We start from the raw sequence: 19,804 nt of genomic DNA, 5'->3' as shown, positions 1-19,804 counted from the left end.
ATATACGTCCGTTGCGAGAACGTACAATGATTAGTTACACTATTTGTTTAAAGGTAGCAGCTTTTTAAAATGAAAAGGATTAAATTGTCTGAGCTGGGCACACCAAAAATAATGCACAAATAAGTTTATTACAAAACTAACTTGTCATTAAAATTATTATGTAGGCGCATGAGAGGATGATTCATATTAACAAAGAATTGGTTACTTGCCAATAAATCTACATACCAATAAATTGGTTACTAGTGAAGTAACATAGGCATCGTGCTTCCTTCAACTCAGCTCATTCTTTCGTACTGTGCTCTGCTCGTGGTATTTCAGTATCCTTCACGTTATATTTATTCATTCTGTGGTATGTATTCCTTTACACTTTCTTTCTCTCAACCATTATTATGCTTGTTACCTTACCGCTGAAGACGGGACTAGCTTGCTGTTCCGAAACGTGCGGAAGATTTATTGGTAAGTAATTAATTCTTTGTTAATTTAAGTTAACTTGTCCTTTAACCAAATAGTACGACTAATTCTACAATGCCAATGTATTTATTTTCGAAAGTCTCTGCTGCTTTCATCCTTAGTCGCTCTACGTGTGAACAACGATGAATACCAGTGGCGTATTTACGATTTTGTTTCGGGGGGGGGGGGCTTTGCCTGAAAATGTGAAAATTCTGCAAGATATTTCATATACTGTATTATAGTAAGTAAGATTTCGGGGGGGGGGGGCTTAAGCCCGTTAGCCCCCCCCTAAATACGCCACTGATAAATACACTAAACTCACATAGTTATGAGCCTTTAATCTACATTAAATAAAACGTAATTTATGATGTTGGCCAACATGCAGTAACTGAATAACCTAACTACCTCTTGTAGTTCATCCACTATCATATTTAAGAATTGTTATAGTCCGTTCAATTGTAAGTTGCTGGAAGATTTATAAAAAACAGGCCGAAATAACAAAATACTTAATTCTTATGAGTGATTGTGTTTAGTGTGTTAAAAAGGAAAATAGTGTAAATAAGTTGGTGTTTTAATGAAGTGGAATAGAAGATAATTTAAGAAGATATTGACCGCGCCGCGGTAGCTCACTGGTTGAGCGTTCACTTCTGGTGCTTAGGATCCCTGGTTCAATCCCAGCTCGCGCCAAGTGGATTTTGTGGTGGACGAACACCGTATGCGTGGGTTTCCTTGGGGTTCTCCCATTTTCTCCCACTTTATTCATTTCGCCATTGCATTCATTTCTCATAATCAGCGTCTCCTTTAACTAGCATAACATTGGAAAGTAAAACTGAAAGATTCAAGAAGATATCCTTATTTTAAATGTATCATTTTTTTACGTATGTTATCGAAGTCAATTAGTTGTCAATTAAAATGTTTTTTGTGTATATAAAGCTTGTTTTAATAGGCAGACATAGAATGATATCCCAACCATGTCTCATAAAAATAAGCATAAAAGTCCTACTGAATATGACTGGAAATCTTTTAAACCTAGCCAAAATGCTTCAATGAATTATAAAACAGCATATTGTAAGATGTAATTAGCTTGACTAAGTCGTACTTTTTCCACTTTTTGAATTTTCATCGTATTCCAGGCTGTAGAAGATACAATGTAAAGGAAATCGGTTCATCCTCAATTTCTTATGTAGTACCAACTTGAAGTAGTTTACAGTTTAATTTTCTTCTTCAGATGAGTCTAATACTCTCATAATAATTCCAAGCTGTAGGAGTAGTTTCAAATCCTGTATCTGTGCCATGAGATATTATAAATTGAGTATTAAAATCCAGAATCAAATAAATGAAGAGGAAAAAGAATTATGGAAAGAAGTGTTTCTAATGCCCAATCAATATTTATGGTATAAATTAATAAATTCCAGCCTTTAGAAATCGGGTAATGTAGTATTGTACACTATTAAATTTTATGGCATTGAAGAAGGTAATGGAAATTCTATAATTAATGTTAAATTCACACCTACTACTTCTGTGATTTATTATTTAAGCAGGAGACGGTTTTGACATTCTACTGATGTCACTATCGATCCAAAAAAGATGCAGAGTCATTGTCTTGAGTTCTCTTACATCTTCTTGAATAAAGTGTTGTTTTCCAACATATTTCCTGCCCATTGGGAATAATCTTGTGCAATTTGTTAGAGCTGATCTATTGTAATACACATCTGTGTATACAAATCCTACACTACGAACACAACTTCTACACGTATAGTTATATATTATGCAATCAACTCACTTGAATTATTTACATAAAATTTTCAAGCTCCTAATAGATAAATTATATTGCTTGTACAATAAAGAAAGTGATGGAAATTTAGAAGCAACGCACAAAGACTGTCCAGAAAGTAATGTCACCAAGTATACAAGTATGAAAAAAATTTGAATAATAATAATAATAATAATAATAATAATAATAATAATAATAATAATAATAATAATAATAATACCTGTACATTAAAATTCTTCAAAATATTGTTCTCCTGAATCAATACATCTTTGCCAGTGGGATTCCAATCTCCGAAGGCATCCTGGAAAACCTGTTCAGGAAGTACGTTTAAAGTCATTTTACAAGCTGCTTCCACATCGTTAATTGCTCTGTAACGATGTCCTTACAGGAGGGATTTCAAACGTTGAAACAAAAGGAAGTCTGTGGGAGCCAAGTCGGGACTGTAGAGTGGCTAAGGCAGCGTTGCCACGTTAGATTTATCCAAAAAGTGAGGATCATTTTTACACATTTCCAAAACATTTTGACAAATTTCCACTCGACGAGATTTTTGGTCGTCGGTCAAAATTCTTGGGACAAACTTCGCGCATACTTTTCTCATGTGCAAATTATTGGTCACCATCTCGTGGACGATAGTTTTTGGGATATTTAACATGTCGGACATTAAACGAACACTCATTCGACGGTTTGTTTGCAAAAGTTACTTTACACGAGTTACATTTTCGTCGTTTGAGGAGGTTGACGGGCGTCCAGCGTAAGCTTCCTCGTCGACCTCTTCACAGACTTCGAGAAACACCTTGTGCCATCTGTAGACTTGCTTTTGTGATAAACACTTATCCCCGAAGGCCTGATGAACCATTTGAAAAGTTTCCTCTGCGGATTTGTCTAATTTTGCAAAAAAACTTGATTGCTTAATTTTGTTCCAGCGTTACTTGTATAAGAGACGAAACAGAAGTTTACGAAATCACCTGTCCTTCACCTCTGAGAGCTCGGAGACAACTGAGTAAGCACTCACTCATAGTTGACTTACATTGTTACAGTTCACTTTTCCCGTAAACTATAACAATATAACTTTCACATGTTTTGATAGACATAAATACGTAGATATTCTGCATTGAGAATCTTATGGGTTATTTTCAGGAGGAAGCATTGTGGCCTGCTTACTCTTAATCTGCACCAGCGGGTGAACACTATTTCCGCTGACAATGTTTACAATTTTGTATCACACATGATCTTGTTTCTACTGATACTTAGGCTTGCTTCTCAGGCTATAAATTTCACTTATTAAAGTTAATCAGGGTTCAGAGGACAGTTTTGACGTTGATTGGGCATGTAGAGCAGAAAAACGTTATTAATATACATGATAAAGAACAGAGTAAATAATCATATTACTGGATTAGGCCTATGTAAATTATATGAGTAGTACATTTCTATAGCATTTTTCCTCTATAAAAAGTATAAATTTATTCTCAAATAGAACTTACGGACTTTCTAATATGATTATTAAGGTTAAATTATTGTCTTAATAATGATAACAATAACCGGGAATCAATGAAGATTGTTTATTTGCATACCTGTTTGCCATGGTTGAGATGTTGGGAAAAGGAAATTTGGTAACTCAAGTTAAATATAAAATTTATAATGTGCATACGTAATATTAATAAATTTGGGTTGCTAAAATTAAAATAAAATTTTAGGAAATGAAATAATACTAAATTTTATAATAAAGTGAATATATTGAAGTATATAATAATAGTAATAGTTGTCCCAGGGGGCGCTGTTATGTCCGGTGCAGTGAAAAGAGAGAAAAGCTAACGTAAGTAGGGCAGCAGGTATAATCAGAATTTGGAAAATATCGCCATGAAAAGGACAATTCGGCCGTAAACCTTGTTGAAATTAAGATTAGGACAACTTTAGAATTATTTGGAAAAGCTGGGTATTTGCCAATTAAGTGTTGGAACCTAAAACTTACAGAAGAGCGCTAAATTTCTTATCATGAGCAGCTAAACTCGTCCAGTCTGCACATAATCCTGGATAGGTCTATGGGGGTGGATTAACTTTATCGCTGATAGGTCTATGACAATGCATAAGTGTCCTCTGAACATAGTCATCCATTTTATTATTCTTAAATATGGAATACGTTATTGAATATCAGATATCGTTAACTCGGAAAATTTGTGAATCAAATCACGATGTTAGTTATATGCGATAATTGAATAGTGTTCTGAATGCTGCCAATTATAATAATAATTAAATCTTGACAGGGATAGCAACTGTCTCGTATGCTACTTTAAGTTCAGTCTAGGTAATAATAATTTTTAAGGTGCAATAACACCAACATCGATTCCGGCAGATAGAGCGTACTGCAACGTACAGTCGCTTCACAATAAAATGATGACATTACGTTTCGGACAGACCTTGTATAATCAGAGATTTTGAAATTTTGAATGTATATGATAGGAAGGAAGGGTCTGGCTGGATCACTTAGTAATATTTCAGAATGTGTTTTGTATCTCAGCAACGAATTGTAACAGGTAGATCTTTGCATTGGATTGATTTCCAAGAGTGAGTCAACTTTATAAAACTTGTACATATCCTCATTCTATTTTCACCTTTTAGATATCATGTGGAAGAACTCACAGTGCAGCTTGGACGTCGCCTCCCTTGCCACGAAGAACGCCTGGCGCCTCTGTTCCATTACAACTGGGGCTTCCATCTCAAATTCCTCCGCAGTACAGCTATTTGCAAGGGATTCCTGTAGCGGCAATACAAGCAAGATTAAAACTCTTGTATAGATTCTCTGATATTCTTTATGCTTGCTGGAGACTTATCCCACTTTCGCCACAGGTATGAGCAATTTGTTAGTAATTAGTGAAGTCTGAGATTGATGACAAGATAAGTGTTGAAAGTAGCAGACAAGATAGTGTAAATATATAGGAAAAGTATTGAGACGTATGAAATATAAATTTAGGACTCGAAGTATCCGTGTGAATATATATCAGTCATTTCCAACTCGTCGATGCGTAACGTAGGAGTGCAGTTTTCCAGAGAGAAAAGCAGAGAACAAGGTTGTTCAATATTTCTTTACAGACTTTGGGATTTATAATTAGAACCACAAAATTCAGTTGACCACAACCAAACCAAGAAAAACTGATCAACTGAAATACAATGAGGAAAGAAAGGTTGCAGTCGTTCGTAACACGTGAAATATAGTTAATATTAAAATGATAATTATCAATTGTGACGCTGGATTCAAAAATATGGTTACATTGCTCTTTATTGAAGGAATTAAAAAAGGCTATTTTGGATTAATGTGCGTTTTACAAGCCGTGTAACGTAGGTTCCTGTCACCACGGCATGGCGCGTCCTCAGGTTGCGGATCGAGGAGAAGGCCTCTAGATATAGAGGGTAGCTGCGAATATACTGAATAAGCAGTCGCGGACAGCCGACTAGGAGTGGTGCTCCAGCTTGGGGGTTTGGGTAGGGCTAACAACCTCATCCTGTAAAAAAAAAAAAAAAAAAAAAAGCACTTGTTCAGAAATATTCACAAAAACCTCGGACAAGGACTGATAACTTGGCACGACCTCAGCAAAATGGACATGAGATTTGGAACATGGAATATTAGGAGTCTTTATAGGGCAGGCGCGTTAAAATCCGTAACGAGTGAGTTAGAGAAATACAGGATGGACGTAGTAGGAGTTCAGGAGGTTAGGTGGGAAGGAAATGGATCTGAGAATTCCGGAAATTTTACTTTCTTTTACGGGGAAGGAAATAAAAATCACCAGTTAGGAACAGGGTTTTTCGTTCATAAATGTATATTACCAGCATTTAAACGGGTTGAATTTGTTACTGATAGACTTTCTTTTATTACTCTTAAGGGACGGTGGTGTGATATTATTGTCTTAAATGTACATGCCCCAACTGAAGATAAGGATGACGATATAAAAGACAGTTTTTACGAAGAAGTGGAACGGATATTTGACCAACTCACGCAATACCATATGAAAATTCTATTAGGGGATTTCAATGCGAAGGTAGGACGAGAAGATATTTTCAAACCGATTATAGGGAACGAAAGTCTGCATAAGGAAAGTAATGACAACGGTGTTAGACTCGTGAACTTTGCAACATCCAAAAACCTAATCGTGAAGAGTACAAAATTCCCACATCGCGACGTTCATAAATATACTTGGACATCACCAGACGGAAAAACACACAATCAAATTGATCACGTTTTAGTAGATAGAAGAAGGCAATCTAGCATAATTGATGTCCGGTCGTTTAGAGGGGCTGATTGTGACACTGACCACTACCTGGTAGCAGCGATAATACGAGAGAGGTTATCGTTGAATAAAGGTAATATTCATTGTCCGAAAACGAGAGATTCAATTTAAAGAAATTAGAAGAGAGCCAGGTAAAAGAGAAATACCAGATTGAAGTTTCGAATAGATTCTCGGCTTTAGAAGATTTGGAGTGCACTAGTGTTGAGGATACCTGGATTGAAATTAGAGATAACATTAAAATTTCAGCAAAAGAAAAATTGGGACACGCGGAAATACGTAAGAACAAACCATGGTTCGACCAGGAATGCATAAAACTGGCAGAGAAGAGAAAACAGGCAAAATTACGCTGGCTACAAAATCCGAATGAAATAACCACACAAAAGTTCGCAGATATCAGGCGGGAAACTGCCAAAACTTTTAGAACAAAGAAACGCGATTGTCTGAAAGCTAAAATTAAGGAACTTGAAGATAATAGTAAAAATAAAAACATCCGGGACATGTATAAGGGAATCAACGAATTTAAGAAAGGCTATCAACCTCGTGCTTACATATTAAAGAAATCTGACGATACAGTTCTCATTGACACGGATAGCATCTTAAATAGATGGAAAGATTTCTTTGACGATTTGCTTAACACGCAACCAAAAACTAGTGTGCGTGGAGAAAAGGTGATACACACCGCAGAACCGTATATTCCAGAACCCAACCGAATAGAAGTAGAAACCGCTATAAAGAAATTAAAGAAACACAAATCTCCGGGTGTAGATGAAATTCCGGCTGAGTTAATTTTAGCTGGAGGCGAACAATTGTGGAACAAGATACACAATCTCATTCTCCTTATCTGGAACAAGGAAGAATCGCCACAAGAGTGGAAAGAATCAATCATTGTTCCAGTTCACAAGAAAGGGGACAAAACTGACTGTAATAATTATCGAGGCATTTCTCTTCTATCAACATCCTATAAAATCCTTTCAAATATTCTGTTAGCAAGACTGACCCCATACGCAGATGAAATTATTGGAGATTATCAGTGCGGATTTAGACAAAATCGATCAACTATCGACCAAATATTTACCATTCGCCAAATACTCGAAAAAAAGTGGGAATACAATACCCCGGTACATCAAATATTTATTGATTTTAGAAAGGCGTACGACTCGGTTAGGAGAGAAACATTATACAACGTTCTTACAGAACTTGGAATACCGAGAAAGCTAATTAGATTTATTAAGACATGTTTAAATGAATCCCAAAGTAAAGTCCGGGTAGGAGAATTTTTGTCCACGAGCTTTTACGTCGAAAATGGCCTGAAACAAGGAGATGCGTTGTCGCCATTATTATTTAACTTCGTTTTGGAATACGCTATAAGGAAAATCAAAGATAGCAACCAGGGCCTACAGTTGAACGGTATTCACCAGGTTATGACATATGCTGATGATGTAAATTTAATAGGGGATGATAGGAGAACAATAGAAAGAAATGCAGAGATCTTATAAAACGCTTGCAGGGACATGGGTTTAGAAGTAAATGCAGAGAAAACTAAATACATGGAAGTGCGTTGGGACCGGAATACAGCAAATTATGGATGCGTTAAAATATTAAATAATACTTTTGATAAAGTGGATAGTTTCAAATATCTAGGATCAATATTAACAGAGGAAAATCATATTCACAAAGGAATTAAGTGTCGACTCAAAGCAGGGAATTCGTGTTACTATTCGGTTCAAAATCTCTTGTCGTCGCGAATTCTGTCGAGGAATTTGAAGCTTAAAATATACAAAACGATAATTATGCCTGTTGTTCTGTATGGCTGCGAAACATGGTCACTTACTCTGAGGGAAGATCATAGACTGAAAGTATTTGAGAACAAGATCCTGAGACGAATATTCGGACCCAAGAGGAACGGGAATGGGGAATGGCGGAAACTTCATAACGAGGAACTACATAATTTATATGGTCTACCCAACATTGTTAGGGTCGTCAAGTCTAGGAGGCTTAGGTGGGCGGGTCATGTAGCTAGAATGGAAGAAAGTAGAAACGCTTTCAGAGTCTTGAATGGAAGACCAATCGGAAAACGACCATTAGGAAGACCTAGGCGCAGATGGGAGGACAATATTAACATGGATCTCGCAGAGATAGGAATACAAAGTAGAAACTGGATGCAGTTAGCTAAGGATAGAAGTCAGTGGAGAGCTTTTGTGAACGCGGCATTGAACCTCCGGGTTCCATAGGCCATAGAGTTAGTTAGTTTTAGTGCGTTTTACAAGACAATTTTCTCTTTTAGCTTGTCACAAGCTAGCAACAGAGAAAGGAAATACGCAAAACCTCGAAGGTGACTGTAGTTGCTTTTACTGCGCAAAAATTGTAGGATGTTTATTTGTTGAAGGTTATGCTTGTTTACCAACAAAATAAACCATCACGATTTTAACAACGTGACCCCGCATTTGCAAAAATTTTGGTTAATAATTAAAAATCTATGGACAAGTCATAGATAGATGTGAATAAGTCAAAAAATCATGTTATTGCAATCTTCCGGTGGTAACAGTCACGCTATCCACGTGTGTGCTGAATCACGCCATGTAATTTGGGTGCGGTTCCTTGCTAATAGCCAATCAGAATACAAAAAAACAACAAGTTTCCATATTTATAAATCTAACGCAAAAAATTTTTAACTAATATAAAAAAAAGGTGTGTCCCTCAAAAAATAATAAAAAGGGACCTCAAAGTCTCAATAATTAATTCAAACGCCCAAAAACGCAAAAATTAAAAGCATCAAAATTCAAACATTCGGGACGCCAAGTTGCAAAGTATTAAAAAACTTTTAATACAAGGTATGCACAACCACTTATTACAATATTACTTTAAAAAAAAAATATCATGCAATACTATAAAATAATTATTCAGCCTATTGTAAAACTATCAAAATTAAAATCTAAAAATTACATATTCATATTTCATCTTCCATCTATAATAACTTAAATACTTAAATATCCAACCTATTAATCAATCTATATTAAGGTATCAAAACTATCAAATAAACTATCAAATACAAAATTACTCTTGTTAAATCGCTAAATTAAATGTTATTATATATTACCATTTTAATTATATAATAAACTTACTTTTTATAAATATTACTGTCATTCCCCTAAATTAAACTACTTTTTCCCATAAAAATCATGGTGTAATTTAGCGGGTGTTACGAAAGAAGTATATTTAAAATATAGCGTGAGCAGTTCTCAATAAAATATAAAAATTAACAAACTAAATAAACAAACAACAAAAAAAAAAAAAAAACCTGCACATCGTCACACAATATTAGAACAACAATCAATCATTGATTTTTGATACTAACATATTCCCTGCGTTGCCCTTTATTGTATTGTGTGTTATGCAATTCCGTAATTTTATTGAAAACTGTTAAAACATAGCTAGTAGGTACATATTTCTATCGCAAATTACTCTTGTTCGGAAGTTTTAGAACTACAGAAAAAACAGGCAATCCTAGAAGAATCGTGAAAGCTTTCTAATCATGTATACCAACTGCACTTATGGAAATAAACGTACGACGAAATGATGCTGAACGAGGTAGATTTTTAGCACCCATCAATTCTGTCAATTTAATCCTGAGATTTCTGGCAAGATCTAGATAACACGGTAACAGTAAGCGATGTAATGATGAAATGGAAACTTGAGGCAGTTATAAAACCTTAGGCGCGGATAGGGAAGACGATAAAATTGATGACTCGGGCGAAATCAAATTAACAGGCTTTATTGGAAACTGGCTACTGCTTTTGATTGGTGTCGGGAAGTAATAGCAATGCTTGGTATTTGCTATAATTTCCTTGTGGAATAGAACAGGGTTACTGTTCGTTGATAATAGCCATGCAAAGTACGTCACCAGTGCGCGTTGGAATTATGCAAGCTTATCTTATAGAGTACGAATCACGAACTATCTAATAGATGTATGTGAACGTGATGAATGCCACGCGAGCACTGCTTACTGGAATGAGGTACTTTTGCGTTGATCAGTTTTTCTTGGTTTGGTTGTGGTGGACTGAGTTTTGTGGCTGTAAGTATGAATCCCAAAGTTTATAAAGGAACATTAAACAACCTTGTAAACCACTCTCTAGCAAGAAACTGGAACTGGTTCTTTTCATTTTCAGTATAGTGATGCGTCTGTTCATCAAGCAGAAGCCGTAATTGAATGGTTTGAGTGGGATGGGATCGGCAGCAAACCAGACTAAATTGTCTAAATACTTCGACAGAGACGTTGGTCATGTTGTAGGAGGAATAAAGTAAAACACTTCAAATTCGCAAATGTTAAGTGAAAATTCTTCCTCGGAAGGTAGACGTCAACGAATGGTGAAAATATGATATATATATATATATATATATATATATATATATATATATATATATATATATATATTGGATAGAATAGTGGAAATACCTGGCAAAATAATGTGGACTGTGGACTGGTGATAGCGAGAGGCAGTGCGGCCTTGAACGGTGTGCTGATTTGATGGATGAACATTGTGTCAGTTCTATTCGACCTCCATCCAGTAAGTTTGTGGTGAACAACATCGTATCCGTGGACTTTCTAGGGGTACTCTCCCGTTTCCTCCTAGGATCTCATTCCACCAATTCTTCCATCAACATTCACTTGCATTAATCATAGTCTCCCTTAGTCTAAAGGGCATAATCGTCGGACGTTGAACCGAAAAAATTCATTTTTTTTTTTTCAAAAATTTCATTTTGTATCAGTCCTAACTGAGTTTCAGAGTCCTACTTGTTGATGGTCGACTGGCTGGAACATATGTGACTAAAACATTAACATTATGTTTGATGCAGCATAAGGCACGGTATTGAATATCACAACAGCATACATATTGCATGGTATGGAGACAGACGGGTATTGATACATATAATGACGTCACAGAAGAAAATAAAGGCTAGCAAGATGATTTCAGAAGTGAACAAGCATTTGTCACTCCAATGTCAGTTAAAATTGATATTTTTGAGCCTGTTCGTACTGCCTAACCATTAGTGATACCAGAATGACCAAAGGCGACATTTGTAGTGCAACAACCACTAAACCTAAGATCTAGAAGACTGGAAACGCGTTATTTGGTAGGATGTGTCGTTCTGTACTCTTTTCCTCATTACTGGACTCGTTATTGTGGCGTGGGGGCGCGGTGGCTCAGTGGTAATGCGTTCACCTCCGGTGCTTGGGGTCCCTGGTTCGATCCCAGCTCGCGCCGTGTGGACCTTGTGATGGACAAACACCGTGCTCGTGGGTTTTCTCGAGGTTCTCCCGTTTCCTCCTACTTTCTTCATTCCACCATTTCATTCATTTCTCATCATCACCGTTTCCTTTAGCCTAATCGGCATAATCGTGAGACGTAAAACTCAAAGATTTCATTTCATTTTTTCGTTATTATGGCGAACACCGTGCCACATGATGTGATATCAAACATGATGGTGTCTCCATTATGATCTAGAACACTATAAAATAGTACTCGGTAGCCTCTATCGTAACATTGCACAGCAGAAGTGTTACCAAGCAATATTGGTAAGTGTCCATCCAGTGGTGTGAACGTTATTTCCAGACGGAAATGCCATATTTCAGGATAATAATGTTCTCATCTATACCACTGGCCCTGTTCAAGCGTAGTTTGCAGATCATTTCTGCTCCTTAGACGTCATTTTGAAAACTAAATTTGTGCTGCCATATGTCGCCACAAGCCAAGATTATGAATATGAAAAATAAAACTTTCGAATATATTCTTTTGTTTCATCATTAGTATAAACGTATTGTGTTAAGAGTTTTCAACAAATTTCACTTTAAAACCTGATGAATCATTTATAATCAGGCTGTAGTAGCCTTTTTATATTGTTTTTATTGCATTACCTTGTAATTGTTGAAAGAAAATGGAATATAATGAATATATTATTCTATTTTTCAAGGAAGGAGTTCATTTTTTGAGTTCAGTTAGTTATTATTAGTATTTTTTAAAGAGTTGAGTTGATACTCGATTTACTGGAACTGTATATAGCTGTGATTTTCTTGTTATTGTCACCATCTTAATTTTAGGTTGACAATTTTACATTTTACATAGAGAAAGTTGATCGTGTTACATGATAAGTGAAAGCAAGATAATACTATCACACGTCTGTTATTTCTTCTTTGTGTAGTGTGAATGGTTTACACCTTCGCTGAAAAGCTTAACGTCTGGACAGCTGAGGCCATTGTTAGCGCCTCGTGTATATACGTTGCCTTTTGTTAGAAGTGTTGGACGAACAATGGTGCAGGGAAGAAATTATGGGCCACAAGTGACCGTGTGTCGACTAGCAACGAGGGGACGAAGGTGCAAGCCTATATTTCTTCAAATAGCAAGACAAGTAGTGAAAATGAAGCCTGCTGATTTGAGACTTCCTTCGCGGGCATGGAAGGTAAGATAACACAAAAGCTGATTACCAGTTACTATTATAAATTATAAGTGAGAAGGAGCTCCTTAAATTGGTTCGTTGAGTATGTTAGAAAATCAAGAGCACTTGTTTGTTGTAACGGAAGATAATAATACATAAAATGCAAATAATTGCAGCTTCTTCACCAATAAATAGTCACTGTTGTCACCACCAGTGCGAGGACCAGGGTTCGATTTTTGACGGGAATTCAAATGGTTAGGATATCACATTAAGCTATAAGTCTACATCTTATGTAGCATTGGTACTTAGACTCTTGAATACACAAAATAAAGTTTAATAAGTTTGTATCGTGTAATCCACGTATAGACGCAACTTTAAAATTGCAGACTATCTGTAATTTGTCAGTTTTAATCAATTGATTTCTGTAAAAATCAGTTTTATTTATTGTCTTAGTGCTCTGTCCGAAGACACATCCTAACCCATTAGCAGAACCACTCAGTCAACAGAACAAGAGTAGAGTGGCTAGAATATTCTTCTAGTTTAAAAGGGTAATAGAAATCTGGAAATTATGGAAATGTATTAAAAGGAAATGATAAAACTTATTACTTACATATATTTTTTGGCAATTTTTTACCCATAGAAAGAGGCAAGCAGATCCAACTAGATTTATAGAAATATATATTCAAGTCCTAGAGCATATTTACCAATATTTACTTTTTGATCATCCCAAAGTTAAGTGGCGAGTCACTGTACCTCCCAGAATTTGAGAGGGGTGTGGGAATGTATCCACATCTTACGAAAGAAAATGGACGGCAGATTAAAGAGCATAAAATGAGTTAAAAACCTCCGAAATCTGAATATTTAGCCTTTTTTTATCTATAGAAGGGAACAACATGGACTACCCAAACTTACAGAGGGCCAGGGTCATTTAGAACAGCCTCCTCTAAATTTTGGCAGGGATATGTTGGTCCACCCTCTCAATTTTCGGGAAGGGTACATAGAACCACTCCTTAAATATCGTAAATTACTAAAACTAAAAGTTTGGTAGGATAGGATAGGACCGATTACAGAGATATGTATTCTCATTCTAGCGAATAATTACCAATATTTATTTTTTGACAATTTCCTAATTTAAGGAATGGTCCAATGTCCCCCTTCCGAAATTTAAGAACAGGGCACTATGGTATGTATGTCTTACGAAAGAGAATGAACCCCTATACAAATCCATATAATCATATAATACAAGAGAGTCTCATCAAAGAGAATAAAGTAGTTCAAACACCTCCCAAATTTCAGTTTGTGGCAATTTTTACCCATAGAAAGGAACGAGGTTGATTTCCAAAACTTTCAGAGGCACATTCCCCGGTTTTGTATTACTCTTCCAAATTTGAGAGGTGGTCCTCTATATTCCTTCCGAAAATTGAGGGGTGAACCAACGGACCTCTGCCAAAATTTAGAAGGGCGGTCCTAAATGACGCCGTAGCACGTGGTCAGTCACGTAACATCCTACAATCAGAACAAAGATCAACTGGTATCATTATTACTGCTTATTTATTTTTAAACAGTGCTTTACCATTTTCTTCTCCAATATTGTTTTTTTATTTCATATTTTTTCATTACGTTTATATTTTTCTGTTTTTCATACACACATTTCAAAATTATTGTTTTATGTGGTGTCTGTGTTCTGTACATTATATTTGAAACGAAAATTTGATCTCTATTCCTAATCCACAAAATATATTTTTCTTTTTCAATATTTACTTACCACATTCATACGCTTGCTTTTGTTTTCAATTTACATGCCAGATTTTCACTGATTTTCCCGAAGGGCCAAAAACCAACCACTTGCTCTACTTTCTTCACTTGAACTTCTGTAGTTAATGCAGTTTTACTGCATTCAAATCTCCATTGCTTTCGCCCTTTCAGATTTATTTGCATCATATAGTCTTCCCAGTTCTTCCTGGCGGAACTGTACGTACAAGTAAAACAAGAATCCCATTTTTTTTGTTTGTTTATTTGTTTTATTGAAGTGTGGATTTCCTTTTTAGTACCGAGAATGTATGAAACTTGATCCGAATTTTAAAGTGAAATCCGAACCACTGTAATGCATTCAAATCTTAATGCTTTCTCAGCAAACCACATGCACCAAAGGTGCATGCGCTGGTCAGTAGACTAGCGAGGACAGCTAAGAATTTCAAATTATGTATTATTAACGTTCATTTTTTCACGTTTTCGGCATCCTATAACTACGAAACTATATACTTCCGATCACAGGTCCATAAGAACTTTTTTCTTATTTTGATGGGAAAAATCTGTTCCCAAAATATTGTGACACATTTTTGTAACACTCTGTATATGCAATACATAAATAAACAAACATGTTCCAACAGAATAAAAACCATCAATTATTATTGGCAAGGAACGATATAGTGTTAAGCACCATATATATATATATATATATATATTTCGGAAACTACACGTCATAATTTACCCCTGAGCATGTCATTTTATTCAACTCAATGTGACCTTTATCAATTTATAGATGTTTCACCTTCAGGCATTATACGTAGAACAAGAATTAGAGCTTAAGAGTCAATCATAATTTTTAGGTATATCTCGGTGACCATACTGTATACTGTCGTCTTGTTAGTGACAAAATGAAGCGCTTGATGAACATATATTTCGATATGAGTTCCATCTTAATAAATATCTGGTTATCGTATAGCATCAATTTTTTAAGTTTACAAAAAATTCATTTTTGTTGTGTATTTTCTCAAAAACTACGCATAAGCTTTTACAAGTATCATATCAGTTTGTTCCATTGAATGATATCGGTTGGTATGATATATTTTCTTCATTATGCGTCAATAATATTGTAGAATTTACATAAATAAACATATAGGTATTTATATGTTGATTGTTTCTTCGCCAGGTGAAATTGTTGGGTGAAGGTGCAGATGATGCTGGAGGAGTGTTTGATGATACAATAACCGAAATGTGCCAAGAGTTAACATCTGGCGCCGTTCCACTCCTTATACCAACACCAAATTCTGTCAATGACACTGGGTATAACAGAGATAGATACCTTTTCAACCCACATCTCTCATCGACTCAACATCTTTCATGGTTTAAATTCCTTGGTAAGTATATTTAGTTAAACTAGTGAATTAAAGTCGCTCCAATAGGGATGAAGAAATCGGCTGATTTTTCTCATTTCTCGTGTAGTTTTTTTTTAAAAAAATGTGACTAGTGGATTTGGGATATCACCAAAGAGATTGTAAGAATTGCACTGTGAAATGTATTAATAGTAAAAATGCCTTGTAATGCCGTAATTTTGCACGAGGTTTGTTGTATTGAGTAAACTAATTAATTAAGAAAGCAACTGTTGAATTAAATATCGCAATTTGTTTATAACGAACGAAAAATCATGATTTGTTTATAACGAAATGTAAACAGTTTTTCTTATACCATTGTCGATTAGCATTTAGATTTCTGGGCTTTCAGGATCTAAGGCCATGTTAGCCCGTCGCGTATGAGGGATAATGTCCCTCGGCGATCACACTATCTGATGGAAGGAAAGGAAGAAAGGATTGGGGAGGGAAGGAAATGGCCTGGGACTTGTATGTTAGGTACCACCCCGGCATTTACCTGGTGTGAATGATGAAAACCTTACTCAGAATGGCTGACCTGAAAAAAGCTTCTACACTTTTTCGACCGAGTGCCTATACCATTGTCGAGTATCAATAGCTATAATTCCATTTCTATAGTAAATTTTATTCGGATATGTGCAACATATATCTCTTCGAATTCCATTTTGGATTTCACTGCTTCTACGCTATCAGTGTATGCCTCATTCTTTTACTTTGCACTTTATTGGTGGCAGTAGGAAATTCAAAGTTCATACTTGTAACGATAAAATAGTATGGTACGAAGTACAAGTGTAAAATGCACATGAAATGATTAAGATATGAATATTTGTACATAAAAGTATTTATATGATATCGATATACTTATATTCTGTAAGAAGTATGATACAATCTGGCTTTTAGTATTTCATCAAGCAATTGAAAGATATTCCTGTTTTCCTTATACTCCACTAATATTCTTTATTTCCTTTCAGCTTATTTACAGTTTCTCTTATTGTTGTATACATATATATATGTTGGTTATTGTTTCTTCAGGAGTATTGTTTGGCGTTGCTGTGCGAACAAAGAAACCTTTGGCTATTCCGTTGGCTCCTCTCATGTGGAAGTTGTTAGTAGGAGAGCCAGTGAATGTGGATGATCTGGAGGAAGTTGATATGTTGTATGCGCAGAGCCTTCGAGGAATAAGGGATATCCACTTATCCGGAGTCACAGAACAAAACTTCCATGAGGTACTGTAACATATAAAGGAATTTATCGTCTAAATAATTTTTATAACGTTTGGGTTCTATATTTTTATATTCTGTGTAAAATATTATTTTAATACTTGTATGTAGTAATACGTTTAAATATCTAATTCAGTGATATTTTTGAATTTTACGAGTGCCATATACTGATGGGTTTGTTTCAATATGAAAGTGTTATGTATTTCAATTTTACTGTACAGGATGGCCAAGAAGTCCCGTTACCCCTGAAAATAAATAAGATAAACCACTAAACGTATGTAAATAACTACACGGAAAGAACTGAATGACATAAACAACAATGCTTTCGAGAAGTTTTATTGAGATAGGAAACATTAATTGTGCAAAGGATCAGTCTGTCGACCGTCATTCTCATGACAAAGGATAATACGCCGCCAGCTTCTGTGCGACATTTTGCGGAGGATTGCAGGTGTAACTTGAGTGAAAGCTTGTTTCACAGCCTCACTCAGTTTCGCAGTGGTATCGTAACGAAGTTTTGCAGTGATGCCCTTCATGAATCCCGATAGCGTATTATCACAGGTGGTGAGGTCTGGGAGCACCCAACAACTTGCAATACGTTCTTCACTACTGTAACTGGAAGTATCAGCCATCGTTCACACAATTTGAAACAATGGAAAAACCTTACATTAACATTTATAAAGGGATAATGGGGAAACTTACTTACCATTATCAAGAGGTAATGAGAAAACTTATATTAGCATTTTATCAAGGGCTAGCGGGACTTCTTGGCCACCGACTATGGAATTCCGTGCCATTCATTATTATTATCAGTTTCTTAATCTAGTGCTGGAGAAAAATGTTCTCCGTGGATTTTTCATGTTTTATCCTTGATCAAATTGGCCCACTTAATTAGATTGAACGTTAGTTCACAAAAGAGGAAAAATAAAGTTCAGGTGAACTGCTTATCACACGTAGTAGTTGACAGTCTCAAGAGTTTAGAAATCAAATTAGTAAGCATCCTTCATTTTCCCTACCAGCGTTGACATTTTATGAAAGTTATTAATCTATCTATCTACTCTTATAAAATGTTCTTAATAGCCTTCAATTCGTAAAAAGAATTAATTATCTATTTTCTCTATTATTACCAATATAAGATTAAGGAAATTTTAATTAATACTGATTTAAAAATATAAGTATGTTATTATATGCTCAAAACATCGAAAAATGGTTAAAGAAACAAAGAGTAGGGCGAAAACTATACATTGGTTACTAATATTAGTCATTTTCGATTATTATTACATGTCACCACTCCATTTTTTCGCATTTTAATTAATTTAATATCATAAGATCCTTGGGAGGCCTAAGATTGATAATTATACCATATCATTTTAATTGTTCATCAGTTATTGCGTGATTCAACTTTTACTATAAATTATGACCCTTCTGCGTTTAGAATATGCACTTTACTCAGTTTAATAGCATATGATCTTGGGTGACGTAAGGTTGATAATCATGCCAAGTATCATTTTAGTTGGTTCAGTAGTTACTGCGTGATGCAATCAGCCAGAAACTTACATTCGCTTTTATATAACAGATTTATTGGCGTATTCCTCATTGAAATGTGTCCAATATACGAAGCCCAGGTTGAAAAGTGTCCAAAAGGTAATAATTTCGAAGGTGCTGACGTATTTAATCACATACAAAGTATTCAAGAGCTTTAGATAGGGCAGACAGTATTAAAATAAGCCTTAAGTTTTCAACGAATCGGAGCCTTAAATCTTAGGGAAAAGCGGGACTTGTGTACTGTTTTCCTCGAGGTTAGGAAGGTACGAGCACTGAAAGACGTATTAAATAAATTAGTAATTAGGGAGAGAGTGAAAGGCAATATCTCATCTGCTTCTATAGCAGTGAATTGCTTCCATTATATCTTATGGAATGACACGTGTAAATGAGAAACCATTTTCTTTAAAACTGGGTACTATGCGTGAGCCAGAACATACATACCTAGGTATTTGTAGTGAAATAGCGTGATACCTGTTCTGGTACCTATTTCGACTATCTGCTTGAAGTGAATGTAGTCAACTGAACTATTACCCAGTGTTCCAGTTTTGCCATGAGCAGTACTCAAACTACTTTCATTGATACCATGGACATTGCAAGACGCTCGTTTACATATATTGATTTCCTTTACTAAAGACACCACAGAATGTACAATGGAAAGTATTGGTATGTTTTTTGTGACATAAACACGTTTACATCCTTAAGTTCGGGTAAGGCCAAGAAGGACAGAAACAACAAGGCTCTTGTCGCAGCTCCAGTACGCTAGCGGAACGTACTTTATAATTTCAACTTCAGGATTAACAGGATGCGAGCGGTCACACGTGAATAAACAACAAACATATTAAGTCTCTCTTAATCTTTAGCTGCAGATAGATCCGGGGGTGCAAGTACACTTTAAATAATAGAGACGAATGTAATATCCCAGTTTATTTGTAAAATGAAGATTAAAAGAAAAGTAAA

The 19,804-nt window shown here is 35.5% G+C and overlaps 1 protein-coding gene across 2 annotated transcripts in view; it reads left to right on the top strand.

Annotated features, from left to right (window-relative positions):
• LOC145666394 (putative E3 ubiquitin-protein ligase HERC1) overlaps positions 1 to 19,804 on the top strand; it is a 255,934-nt gene that overhangs the window by 215,665 nt on the left and 20,465 nt on the right. For both annotated transcript variants that reach the window (XM_081733597.1, XM_081733598.1), the window contains exons 66-69: positions 4,841 to 5,068; positions 12,703 to 12,960; positions 15,869 to 16,076; positions 17,118 to 17,311. In XM_081733597.1, coding sequence (XP_081589723.1) covers positions 4,841 to 5,068; positions 12,703 to 12,960; positions 15,869 to 16,076; positions 17,118 to 17,311 — 888 coding nt within the window. The remainder of the gene's footprint in view (positions 1 to 4,840; positions 5,069 to 12,702; positions 12,961 to 15,868; positions 16,077 to 17,117; positions 17,312 to 19,804) is intronic.

Source organism: Thermobia domestica, chromosome 12 (assembly GCF_964235325.1).
Source record: "Thermobia domestica chromosome 12, izTheDome1.hap1.1, whole genome shotgun sequence".
Classification (NCBI taxonomy): Eukaryota; Metazoa; Arthropoda; class Insecta; order Zygentoma; family Lepismatidae; genus Thermobia; species Thermobia domestica.
This window is presented reverse-complemented; position numbering and strand designations above follow the sequence as displayed.